Source organism: Muscardinus avellanarius, assembly GCF_963383645.1.
Source record: "Muscardinus avellanarius genome assembly, chromosome: 5".
NCBI lineage: Eukaryota > Metazoa > Chordata > Mammalia > Rodentia > Gliridae > Muscardinus > Muscardinus avellanarius.
In genome coordinates, this window is record NC_137790.1 from 51,083,896 (window position 1) to 51,098,092 (window position 14,197).

At 37.8% G+C, this 14,197-nt stretch overlaps 1 protein-coding gene across 1 annotated transcript in view; it reads right to left on the minus strand.

Moving 5' to 3' along the window:
- The window catches only part of SENP7 (SUMO specific peptidase 7), a gene marked incomplete at both ends in the record, with an annotated part of 129,143 nt that overhangs the window by 23,407 nt on the left and 91,539 nt on the right, over positions 1-14,197 (minus strand). Inside the window, one exon of the mRNA XM_080695718.1 lies at positions 6,267-6,300. Within this exon, the coding sequence (XP_080551844.1) occupies positions 6,267-6,300 (34 nt within the window). The remainder of the gene's footprint in view (positions 1-6,266; positions 6,301-14,197) is intronic.

Here is a 14,197-nt window from a genome sequence, read left to right on the forward strand (position 1 = left end):
CAATAGCCCTTGTTAATACTCCTGGCTGCATTCTCTCCTGGAACTTTGCTATTTAAAGTATAGTCCTCAGCCTCTGACACAGGCATCAATTAAAATATGTTAGAAATGCAGATTATTGGGAACTTCCAGAAAGATGGCGACCCAGGGAAGCAGCACATAACAGTCCTGCTGACACCCCATCTCCACTACCTCAAACAGAGCGTTCTAAAAAGCCAGAAAATACTATCAGTAGAGGAATAAAAACAATAGATACAGGCACAGAAAAAGAGATGATTATAAGTCCAATCAGAGAGCAGAAAATAAACCCACCTGCCTTGCAGCAGTGGGTGCCACAGCACCATCTTGCCTCAAAGCACCCAACTCCAGAGACAAAAAGGAAAACAACTGGGGACCTAGGGTAAGCAGCTACAGATCATTGGGGTTGGAAACCATAAGTTCTTCCTGCGCAAACACTGGCTACAACTTCCAGCAGTGGCAGCTGAGCTTACCATGCCCTCCAGGGACCCAGAGCGGAGCTCAAAACCAGAGGAGAAACCTACCCGCCTTGTGGCCTAGGGAGCTGCGGTGGTACCATCTTGCCTCACTGCACCAGATTCCAGGGACGATCAGGAAAATATCCAAGGACCTAAAGTAGTCAGCTGCAGATCACTGGAATTCTGTCATCAGCTCCTCCTATGTAAGCACTGTCTACAACCTGCAGCAGTGGTGGCCAAGCCCACCATGCCCTTTAGAGATCCATACCAGTACACACCAAAACTGTAAGTGAAGCCACTGTCCTCGCAGGAAAGCACCTGGCATGGCACCCCCAGAAACTCTTGCAGCTTTAATAAACTCCCTGGATCTGAGACTTTGCAGTTCAACGCAGTGAAGGAGGGAGTGAGGGTCTATAACTTGCAACAGTGGTGGCTGAGCTAACTATGTCCTTTGGAGATCCAGAGCAGTGCTCAGTAACACCATAAGTGAAGTCACGGTTCCCATGGGAGAACACGTAGCACAACACCCCTAGGAACTTGTGCACCTGTGATAAACTCCCTGGGTCTGAGACTTTACGGTTCAACCCAGAGAAGTTGGGGCTGGAGTCTGCTGCTGGATATAGCAGAGGCTCAGACAGACTCAGGCTCTGGTCAATGGAAAGTGTAGGGGGAGACCTATGCTTAACACTAGACCCAACTAGTATAACCTCTGGGATTACCACAGACAAACCAGTTATGCTGAATGGGGAGAAACCAGACCATCCCAGCCCTATCTTTGGTCTCAGAGGCATACACCACCTAAAAAGTCAGGGAGAGACCGAGACTCCTAATCTGTGGAAAGCGTGGAGGGTGACCTGCACTTAACACTAGATCCAGCCCCATCAATCCCGACCATCTGTATAGACTGAGAAAGACTTAGAGAACCAGGCTTATAGCAGGAAAAGGTGCTGGTGGCACTCAGTATCTGCACAGAAAGAGACAGCAGAGGCCCTATCTGCTGAATAGTCTTTATTTGTAGAGTTACATTAATTTGTTGTTGGGGTTGTTTGGGTTTTTTGTTCATTTTTTTTTGTGTGTGTGTATGTGTGAGTGTGTATGCCTGTTTTTTTTTAAGCCTCTTCCCAAACCCTCTCCCAAGCTTCTTTCCTTGTACATACCTATTCTCTTTATCCATTTTCTATCTTTTTTCTCTTTTTCTCTCTTCTTTTCTCTTCCTTGTCTTGTATTAAATCAACTTCATATAACTATACTAGAAACTCTACATTGGTTACTAGAATACTACCACATTTTCACTATCTCTAATCTATAGTATATACTATATTACCAAACTCATACTCTCATTCTATTCGATTCCATCTGAGACTTTACCCTATTCTTCCATTTTCAAACTTTACTTCTCTCCTCACTCAACCTTCACTGTTGAATACAATACAACTTGCCCTTGGATATACCAGTTGACACCTAGATACTGAGAGAAATCTATCAAAAGCAACAAATACAAACTTCTGAAATCATGAGGAAAAATAACAAGGAAGCAATGAGCTACCACAACACCACAATTACAGGACCTGACAACACAGAACTGCAGAGATTTCCAGAAGGTAAAATCAGGAATGTAACTGTAGAAATAATGCAAGACTTCCAAAAAGAATTTAGAGAGAGTCTGAAAGAAATAAAGGATGTAATCATTGAAGTAAAGACATCTATTCAAACTATAAACAATCACTTAGACCACATGGAGAGTAGAATCTCCCTCCTAGAAGATGACCACTCCAAAAACTGAACACATATATTATAACTTAGAAAAAATTCAATAGCATGAATTGGACATTAAAGAATTATGGGCCCATCTTTCAAGAGCTAACCTAAGAATAACTGGTATAGAAGAGGAAAAAGAAGGTGAAACCAAAAGGATCAACATCTTTTCAAAGAAGTAATAGAAAATCAATACACAGGTACAGGAAACTTAGAAAACCCCTTTTAGACAAGATCAGAAAAATGGTTCCCCATACCACATATAGTCAAAATGACCAATGTAGAAGCCAAAGAGAGTATCTTAAAGCAAAAAAAACAAAACCAAACAAAACATCAAGTGACATTCAGATGCAAACCAATTAGAATCACTCCAGACTTCCAAAACCAAGTCATGAAAGCCAGAAAGGCCTGGAATAACATATTCCAAACTCTGAAAGAAAACAACTTGTAGCCCAAAATTTCCTACCCAACAAACTATCACTCAAAATTAGATGGGGAAATAAAAATCATCCACAACAAACAGAAACTGAAGGAATTTTTTCTTCCAAACCAGCACTAGAGAAAATACTCAAAGAGATTAACTGCAAAGAAGTAATATATGAGAGAACCAGAGAATCAAGAATTTCCATCCAGCAAACAACTATGCAAAGTATAACAAACACTATTTCAAACAGATGTTAAATCTCAACGCTTGTAATCCAAGCATTCGGGAGGCTGAGTCCGGAGGATCGTGGTTCGCAGACAGCCTCAGCTACTTAGTGAGGCCCTCTGCAACTCAGTAAGACCCTGTTTAAAAATAAAGAATACAAAAATAGGGCAGGGGGAATAGCCCGGAGGTTGAATGCCCCTGGTTTCCATCCTCAGACCTACTAAATAAACAAACAAACAAACTGCTCGTAATTTCTTCCCCAACTAGCTCACAACCCTTTACCCACTTTCCCATTCCTTCTTCTTAGTAATAGAACCCTAACTTTATTCAGGAAAGTAAGAGCTTTGCAAAACTCTATTCCCTGGTTTTCTTTGCATATAGGTACATGGCCATAAAATTAAGTTAGCTAGTAAAATGTAAACAGAAGAAGTTAGGCAGCTTGCACATTCAAGCAGGCTCCTTCTTGGATGGCAGATAGATAGCGTGTGCTATCTGTCATTGCCATTTTCCCCTTCCTCCTGCTTTCTGTCTGAAACACTAGCATGATGATGAAGCAAAAGCAGCCATACTGACCATAAGACAAACTTGAGACTGAAAGTCATGTGTCAATGGTAACAGAGAAGAAAAATAAAAGAATCTGGACCCCCAATTACCAAGGAAACACTCTATCAGTTCAGTCTGCCTCTGGGTTTCTTGTATGTGAAGGAAAAAACTATTTTCTGTAAGGCACTGTTATAAACAGCCAAACATAATTAATGGTAAATATAAATAAGAATCAATCAATTTTCCCTTAGCTGTGTGAAAATAGAATAAATATTTTAACCCTAAGTTCCAATTTATAAAACCCTTTTATATACATATTTCCCTCCTTCCTTCCTTCCTTCCTTCCTTCCTTCCTTCCTTCCTTCCTTCCTTCCTTCGTCCGGGCTACACTTCCAGACTTATTTTATACTTTTTATTTGGAAACAGGGTCTCTTAAGCCAGCGCGGCTGGCTTCGAATCTGCGCAATCCTCCTGTCTTCGCCTCCCAAGCGTGGGGATTACAAGCGTGTGCCACCACGCCCAGCTTATACACATTTTCTTTAAAAAAAAAAAAAAAAAACTTTTGGATATGGGAAAATATCACAGACAGAATTTTGGGGAAAAGCTAGTATTTTACTCTTCCATTATAAAACTTCAAGCTTTATTATCACTGAAAACTATTTTTCCACCGTTGTTATTAAAACTGTCTTTCAAAAGCCATATGGAAAAGAAAAGTTATAAAATAAGAAAACAGTATTTAAAACAAAGCATAGCCAGGAGTACTGGCTCACACTTGTAATCCCAGCACTTGGGAGGCTGAGGCAGGAGGATTGTGATTCGTGGACAGCCTCAACAACTTAGTGAGGCCTTTTGCAACTCAGTGAGACCCTGTTTTGAAATAAAGCATTAAAAATAGGGCTGGGGGTATAGCTCAGAGGTAAAATGCACTTGGTTCCATCCCAAGCACCAGAAAAATAAGTACAAATATTAACTGTGAAAACCTAAATTACTATTTATTTATTTATTTATTTATTTTGGTGGTACTGAGGTTCCTGGAAACCCTTCTACATCTGGGCTACACTCCCAGTTCTATTTTATACTTTTATTTGGAAACAGAGTCTCCTAAGCCAGCATGGCTGGCTTCAAACCTACGCGATCCTCCTGTCTCCGCCTCCCAGGCGCGGGATTACAAGCGTGCGCCACCACGCCTGGCCATTTTATTTATTTGTATCATAAAAATTTGAGAAGTAGCCGGGCGTGGTGGTGCACACTTGTAAACCCCGCGCTTGGGAGGCAGAGACAGGAGGATCGCGCAGGTTCGAAGCCAGCCATGCTGGCTTAGGAGACCCTGTTTTCAAAAATAAAAAAATAGGTCTGGGAGTGTAGCCCAGGAGGTAGAAGGGCTTCCAGGAATCCTGGTACCACAAAAAAAAAAAAAAAAAAAAAAAATTTTGAGAAGTAGCTCTCTTTGTAACCAAGGTCTTTAGCTATATAGACTGTAGAACTATATTTTCTTAAATTATTTTTCTTTTAAACAATAAATGTTATATTACTTCTTAATAATGTATTAGTATTTCCTAATAAGGACAATCAATGTATTGATTTGCACCTCACTTTTTTTACATGTGTGTGTGTGGGGGGTGGTACTGGGGGTTGGACCCAGGGGCATTCTTCCTCTAACCTACATCCCAGCCCTATTTTTTTTTTTCTTATTTTGAAACAGGGTCTCACTAAGTTGCAGATGGCCTCAAATCACTAAATAGCTGAGGTTGACATCAAAATGGTTATCCTCCTGTCTCAGATTCCAAGTACTGGGATAATAAGCATATACCACCACATCTGGCTGTGCCTTACATATTCTTACCAATTAAGTGGCAATTTAATTATTAGAATTATCATAAAAGCTGGGCATGGTGGCTCATGCTTGTAATCCCAGCATTTGGGAGGCTGAGACAGGAGGATCACAGTTTGCGGACAGCCTCAGCTACTTAGTGAGGCCCTTTGCAACTCAGTGAGACCCTGTTTCAAAATAAAGAATAAAAAAGTGGGGTGGGAGTGTAGCTTGGAGGTAGAATGCTCCTAGGTTCCAAACCCAGTACCGCAATATATTTTATGTGTGTGTGTATGTGTGTGTGTGTGTGTGTGTGTGTATGTATTATCCTAAGAGTTTTCGATTCTGAACATGGGGTATCCCAGGAATCCAATTAAAGTTACTATGATCACACCTTCATTCTAAGAACAGAAGCTTCCTCCCTAGTTCATAGCTGAAGTGTTATTTGTATATAGATTTTTCTCATTTATTCTTTTTTAATTCATTCCCTAAAATTATCTCTACTGTTTATTATTTTCATGTCATTATTTATTCTGAAAGAATTTTACATGGGGGGAAATATAAGAAAATGCTATGAATCTCTTTAAGGTGCAGGTACATTTTCCAGACTATTTTGCTTTATTCAGAAAGAAATGGTATAAAAATCTCTCTTAGCATCTATGCAAAAAAAATCACACATTTTGTTTCTTTCCTTAAGAGTTCCTATTTTCATCCATATACATTTATACCAAGAATATCCTATTTGTCAAAACTTTATTTCTGTTATTCCTAAGAAATCACCATGAGTACATGCATCATTCAATTAATAGTCATTATAACAGTAACATACTAGTTTCAATATTAAAAGGCAACTCCCTTATGCAGATGGAAAAAATTTAAATAAAATTAATTAATTAACTGCTTTACTTTTTATTTATATTCTAGATTGAAAAACATGCAAAACTGGTTGAAAAGGGATTTCAGATTTTCACTAACCAATTATTTTATACTAAAAAATACAGTGAAGAAGAAAGGGCATAAGAGAATGATAGCTTACCTTGAAATGGGATTTTAATATATTTTGTTGTGAACTAAAGAAAAAAATAAAACAGCAAAAGATGAGTACTATTCAAAATGTTACTATTCAAGTTTAAATTATTTTTCATAGCACAAGTACACATATAAGTCTATATTAAAAGTGTTCAAGCCTTTCTATCAATAAACCAATAATATAAGGCAAATTTTAGAAGAAACTAGCAAGAGACTACACAAGGAAGCTGATTCAAAAGCTGATGCCCATTCATTTATGGATGAACCTAACACCAACTAAGCTCACAAGAAACTCCTAGACAAACTAAAATGCCAATGTACTACATTACTTATAATGAGATACTAAAGCTGTTAAAAGACTTAATGCACTTTTAACATGTTAAAAGATTTAAAGTGTCATCCCACCTGCAATGGACATTCTGTTTCTATAGACAAACTACCAATTGCAATTAAAAGATTGCTTTTACCACATGAAAAAAGAACTAGAAATATCAGTTGCTTATAAGGAATGGCTACAAAAGTCTGGTAAACCCAACTTCAAAACAGTGATGCACTTATCAAAATGACAATAAGTTCCTCACCCTCTCCTCTGGGTGATTTTTTTGATGGACACTGCCAATTCTTTTACCCATGGCATTTACCTTCCTTTCTTTGTGTTAGAAATTGCTTTCTGACTGACTTCTTGCTCTTTCTGCTCCTTCTTAAAAAAAGGAGGAGGAGGAGGAGGAGGAGGAGGAGGAGGAGGAGGAGGAGGAGGAGGAGGAGGAGGAGGGGGAGGAACAACAACAACAACTTTGCTTTGGTGCCAGAAGCAGTGGCACCTGCCTGTTTGGGAGAATAAGGCAAGGGGATCCCAAAGTTCAAGACCAGTCTCAGCAACTTAGCAAGACTCTCAGCAACCTAACAAGACCCTGTTTCAAATAGAATAAAAGCCGGGCATGGGGGCACATGCTTGCAATCCCAGCATTTGGGAGGCTGAGACAGGAGGATCACAGTTCATGGACAGCCTCAGCTACTACTTAGGCCCTTTGCAACTAAGTGAGACCCTGATTCAAAAATAAAGAATAAAAAAATAGGGCTGGGGTTGTACCTTGGAGGTAGAATGCTTCTGGGTTCCATCCCCAGTACCTCAAAAAAAAAAAAAAAAGAATAAAAATAAAAAGTCTGCGGATGTGGGCTGAAGATAGAATGTTTCTGGGAAGAAGAAGAAGAAGGAGAAGGAGAAGGAGAAGGAGAAGGAGAAGGAGAAGGAGAAGAAGAAGAAGAAGAAGAAGAAGAAGAAGAAGAAGAAGAAGAAGAAGAAGAGGAGGAAGAGGAAGAGGAGGAGGAGGAGGAGGAGGAAAAAGGAAATAAGATTTTCTTTTACTACCTTTTGAATATATCTAACCATCTTAAATGCTGCTTTTATAATAAAATCTCAATGCTAAAGCTTGCATGTACCATTTAAAACATAAAAATCTTGTCTTTTGAAGCTTGTTTTCCATTAATATCAAATAAATATGCCTATTTACTTATTTTTTGGTTATTTGCTCTTTTGATGAATACATTTATGAAACTGTTGATCATATCAGAGTTACATTCTAGTAGCACAAGGCAATATTGAGATGATCTTTGGTATATGCGTTCTATAATCAATAGGAGCTATTATCATTAAATTCTATCATCTGATTAAGAACATTGTCTAATATATTAAGTACACCTGATTATTCTGCTACTTTTACATAACTGTCACATATATTAAGTGTGTACTTTCCCTTACCAAATTCTCTCTGGTCTCATAAAATATATCTAGTGAATGAAACTAACTCTAAATACTGAATATAGGGTTATTTATTTTTTCAATTTATATGCCCATTATTTCAGAATTCTTAAGGAGAAATACCATATCTCTATGACCCTAGTGTTTTTTACTGCATTATCTCTCACCCTCTTCACACCATCAAGTACTCTAGTCCAATCAAGCCTTTCTCCATGGCAAGGATCTAACAACTGATGCACATCTTTGAACAACTCTGCCAAAATGTTATCTTTCCCAGGGGTAAAACCGTGTTTCCATTAAAATTTTTAATTTTTTAAAATTAATAAATTGAGAAAAAATTTTTTTGGCATTAAGGCAAATCCAGTTCTCTGAAATCATAACACATATGATTTAAACTTAAGAGTAAAGCTGATCAGAATATCAAAAGGGCTATTTTTTTTCTTGCAATAGCCAGAACAGTTCTCTGAATATAGTCTATACTTACTGAACATTTTTTCCTATCAAAAAATGTTAAGATTTAAAAAAAGAAAATACTCCCGTTTCTAGCAGCATTTTCTATAGTAAACAAAAAAAGTAGCTCAAATTCCTAACTAGAGGATAATGGCTCTAATTTATGTAATAATTTCTCACCACTTTTATTTTTCCAATTTAAATTATAACCATCATGAGACTGAGAACAATATCTTTAATATCTACAGCAATGTCTAACATATTGTAGGTACTCAGAGTATATCTGGTGAATGACTGAATTTAATTTCTACTATATTTACCAACCAAAAAAAAGTTCTCTATTTCTATTATAGAGCATCATGAACTGTGTCTGAAAAAGAATATATATAAGAAGTCTTTTGAAAAACATGAAATTTTTGAGACTTTCACCATTTCCTATTTTTTGTTATTTATTACATATATTTTAAAATTTTTAGCCACGTGTGGTGGTGCACGCTTGTAATCCCAGCGCTGGGGAGGCTGAGACAGGAAGATAGCACAGGTTTGAAGCCAGCCTCAGCTACTTAGTGAGACTCTCAGCAACTTAGTGAGACCCTGTTTCCAAATAAAGTATAAAATAGGTTTGGGAGTAAAACCCAGAGGTAGAAAAACCCTTGGGTTCCACCCTGAGTACAACAAAATAAATAAATTAATTAATTAAAATAAATAAATAATAAAATACTAATTTTAAACTGTCATGTTCTCTCCAGCACATCTTTTAAGATTTGCAGAATTCCTCTCAGTTTTCATTTACACACGTTTATTTACTTTGCTTTACTTAATACTTTCCTACAGTTACACATTTAAGCTTTATCATAATTATAAGAAACATTCCAACAAATGTGAGATAAATTTTAAAACCTACTTTATTAGCAGTTCCCTATGATATGTAAAACAAGATAATGAAATAATTTAGACGACCAACAAATGGAAACTGTCAAGAACAACCCAATTATCCCAAAACAAGAAAAAGAACTAAATTAATTGTGGTAAGTTGCACAATACTACTTATGACATAATATCCTTTTGTTTTAGTGTATTATATATGAAAAAGATAAAGATTATAGACACTAGAATTAGTAGTTATCTATAGATAAGCAAGATTATGCATAATTTTTTTATTGTCCAAGTACTCAATTGTAGTTCATGCTTGGCTTTGTTTGTTGTCTATAAAAAAAAGCCCATCTAGCCAGGCATGGTGGCAATGACTATAATCCCAGTACTTGGGAAGCTGAAAACAGGAGGATTGCAGGTTCTTGGCCAGCCCCAGCAACTTAGTGAGACTCTCCACAACTTAGTGAGATCTTGTTTCAAAATAAAGAATAAAAAATTTGGGATGGGGATGTAGCCAGAAGGTAGAACACCCCTGAGTTCAAACCCCAGTATCGGAAAAAAAAGTCAGTCTGGCTGCTTAATAACATAATTAAAAAATTAATGAATGAAAATTTCATTGTTGAATATTTATGTTGTATATTTCTCTCCTGGCGAATCAATTATTGTCATATACTGAGGTTATCCAACTTTTTTCTAAAACAAAAAACTCAACAGAAAAAAGTTGAATAAAAATAAAAATAATTTATAATAAAAAAGGCAAGCCGGGTGTGGTAGCACGCGCTTGGAATCGCAGCATTTGGGAGGCTGAGACTGGAGGATCGTGGTTCACGAACAGCCTCAGCCTGCCTCAGCTACTTAGTGAGGCCCTTTGCAACTCATTAAAACCCTGCTTCAAAATAGAGAATAAAAAATAGGGCTGGGGTGTAGCTTAGAGATAGAATGCCCCGGGTTCTATCCAAGGAACAGCAATGAATGAAAGAATTGATGGATGAATGAATGAGTGAATGAATGATGCAAAGCAGGGGAGAAAATTCTGCAAAATGAGCAAAATTTCTTTTTTTTTTTTTTATTTTATTGGTGCACTGTATTCATACATCATAGTGGGATACAAACTTTTGTAGTCATACATGCACACATCGCCCAGTCAGCCCCCACCCGATCCCCACCCCATTCTCTCCCCATCCCTCCCTCCCATGCTTGGCTTAGTGGTTGACATCTAGTATTATAGCAATTTATCCAAAATTAAAAATGATAATCTCACATAACAGTTTCATTTGTCTGATACCAAGCTTTTGATGACTTAAAGATAACATTTCAATATTTCTTTTTGCTTTCTTTCTTACCAGAGAATATTTTTTTCTTTTTTTTAGGTGAAACCATCATATATTTATTTTTCAGAAAAAAATCTATCCTGATATGGAATATGGACTCTAGATACCCAAAACAATCTCGAAGCAAAAACAAAGCTAGAAGATGTATATTTTCTGATTTCAAACCATATAAAGCTACAATAATTGAAACAGTGTAGTACTGTTCTAAAGGCAGATATATAGACCATTGGAGTTAAATACAAGCCTAGAGCTAACTTCTTCCCTATATTGTCAAGTTATTTTTGACAAGGTTTCCACGAACATTTGGTGGTGGAAATAATAATCTTTTAACTAAATATTGTTGAAAAATAATAATTACATGGAAAAGAATAAAATTGGACCCTTACCTAATCCCACATACAAGTATTAACTCAAACTAGATAAAAGACCTAAATATAAATCTTAAGAATATAAACTTTTAGGAGAAAATCTGGGTCATAAAACCTCACAACATTGAAATTGGCAGTGATTTCTTGGATATGATTTCAATGGCACAGGCAACAGAAGAATATACAAACTCCCTAAAAAATAAAAGAAAATATTGTATATCCAAAGACAATGTAAACAGAGTTAAAAGTTACTAATAGAATTGGATAAAATATTTCCAAATGCTATATCTGAAGGTATATTAGTATTCCAACTAGAAATCCTAAAAATTAACAACAATAAAAGCAAACAATACAATTTAGAGATAGGTAAAAGACTAACATAAATAATGAATCTCCACAGATAACCAATCTTAGTTGTCTGTTGGATGGAAAATCTTGTTTCTCTGGTTCTGGTGAGTGTTACCTATTTCTTCTTTGTAGTTAATCTCTTTGAGTATTTTCTCTAGCGCTGGTTTTGAAGACATAAATTCCTTCAGTTTCTGTTTGTCATGGAAGCTTCTTATTTCTCCATCTAATTTGATAGAAAGTTTTGCTGGATAGGAAATTTTTGGCTGGAAGTTGTTTTCTTTCAGAGTTTGGAATATGTTACTCCAAGCCCTTCTGGCTCTCATGACTTGGTTTGGGAAGTCTGGAGTGATTCTAATTGGTTTGCCTCTGAATGTCACTTGGCCCTTTGTTTTTGTTGCCTTTAAGATTCTCTGCTTGGCTTCCACATTGGTCATTTTGACAATTATATGGCGTGGGGATCCTCTTCTCGGATCCTGTCTAAAGGGAGTTCTATAAGTTTCCTGGATCTGTGTATCAACCTCTTGCTCTATATTTGGAAAATTTTCTGCTATTACTTCCTTGAAGAGATTGTTGATCCCTTTGGTATCACTTTCTTTTCCCTCCTCTATTCCAATTATTCTTAGGTTAGCTCTCTTAAGATGGGCCCATATTTCTTCAATGTCAGATTCCTGCTGTTGGATATCTTTTTCTAGATTAGAAACTATGCATTCATTTTTGGATTGCTCATCTTCTAAGAGCGAGATTCTGTTCTCCATGTGGTCTAATCGGTTGTTTGTGCTTTGAATTGAGGCCTTTACTTCATTAATTGCATCCTTTATCTCTTTTTGGCTCTCTCTGAGTTCTTTTCGAAGCACCTCTATTATTTCTACAGTTATTTTCCTGATTTGATCTTCTAGAAATCTCTGATTTTCTGTTTTATCAGTTTCTGATGCTGTGGGGTTGTGCACATTCATTACTTCAGTGTTATTCCTCTTTCCCATGATTTCGGAGGTTTGTGCCTTCTCTGGGTTCTTCCCTTGGGTCACTATGGCTTCAGTTAAGGTGCTCTGGATCTCGAGTCTGTATTATCTCAGACCCTACTACTCCTTTACTGGGTTGTATCACAGAGTCTCCGACCCAGGGAGTCGATAGAGGCTGCTTTAAACTATGGGGGGTGCCAGGTTGCACGCTCTCCTATGGTGTGATATCTCTGCCACCACCACTCCCTCACTGGGTCAAGTCCCAGGAGGCACAATACTGGGATTTCTCCTCTGTGGCCCGCAATTTGACTCACTGTTCTTGAGTACGTAGATGTAGCTGTACTGGACTCGGTGAATTTACTGCTGCTGCCGCCGCCGGTGGCAATATGGCGCCTCTGCCACGCCCTCGGCCATGAGGCTGGCGTATTTTTTCTTCTCTGGTTTTGATTTCCACTCTGAATCCCTGCAGCGTGTGCTGAGCTCAGCCACTGGGAGCTTTAAATGCTGTCTGCGCCGAAAGATCCCGCCTGGCTGTTCCGCATCGGCTCACCTCGGCTTGCTGTAGCCGTCCGCTGAGTTCGCCGCTGCCGCCGGCAGTATGGTGCTGCTGCCGCGTCCTCGGGCGTGTGTGTCTCCTCTGTGGCCCTGAGCTCTGTTCTCAGTCCGCTTTCTCTCTGGAGCCTGGTGGTTTTTTTGTTTTTCTGGTGATGGTGTTTTCTGGCTATGAAAGGCGCTCTTTTTGTGGTAATGGAGATTGGTTGTTAGCGGGACTCTTAAGCCCCGCTTTTCTCGGTCGCCATCTTCCCGGAAGTCCCCGCAAAATTTCTTAAAGAAACATAACTGTAAAGTCACCTCATACATGCCCAAACCACTAATATTTGAAAACAAGTGGCCAGGAAATACTAATTTTAAACCAAATACTTACTGAGCTTTTAATCAAAACAATTTTAACTAAATCAAAAGCCACCACTATTTGGGGTTCCTAAAATTTTCCAGATTTACACATATTCAGTGGGAATAGTTCTTCCTCCTGCAAGGCCACCAAATATTTACTTCGTGTCTTAAATCATGGTGCTGTCTTCTCTGTGAAGTCTACCATGTTTCCTCCAGGCATTTATAGATCCCCAATGCCATATGCACCCATTCTGTAAATATTTATATTGAACATTTGACTGTTTACATGTCCCTCTTACGTTACATTAATTCCTTGAAGGCAGAAAACATGTCTTAACCTTTTTATATCATTTGCCCTATTCCCAACACAGTAAAAATTAATAAACTGCTAGAAAAATACCCAAGTTAAAATCTGGCATAATCAAATTAATTCAGCAAACACTTAAAAGTGCCACTTAGATTCCAACCACTTAAAAAAGGCATAAAAAGGAATAAAAGCATGGTTCTTCACCATAAGAAGCTTAAAGATTACTGGGGGAGGCAAAAATATAAGTAATTATAAAACAGAATAAATCTTATAAAGATATACAAAGGAGGTGCTATAAGTAAAGAGGGAAGTTAATTCTGGCCATGAAAAAGAGATCAGGGAAAGTTTTCTTAGAAGAGGTAGTATTTCAGATACACCTTAAAAAGATGATTAAGATTTTAATAGGCAGACATAGTGGGAAAATAAGTTTGATTAAAATCTAGTCTGGCCAGGAGTGGTGGTGCATGCCTGGAATCCCAGGACTTGGGAGGATGAGACAGGAGGCTCACAGGTTCAAGAACAGCCTCCGCAATGTAGTGAGACTCTAAGCAATAAAAAGGGCTGGGAGTGTAGCTTGGAGGTTGAATGCTTCTGGGTTCAATCCCCAGTACAGTACCCCCCACAAAAAAAATCCAATCCAGTATGGCAT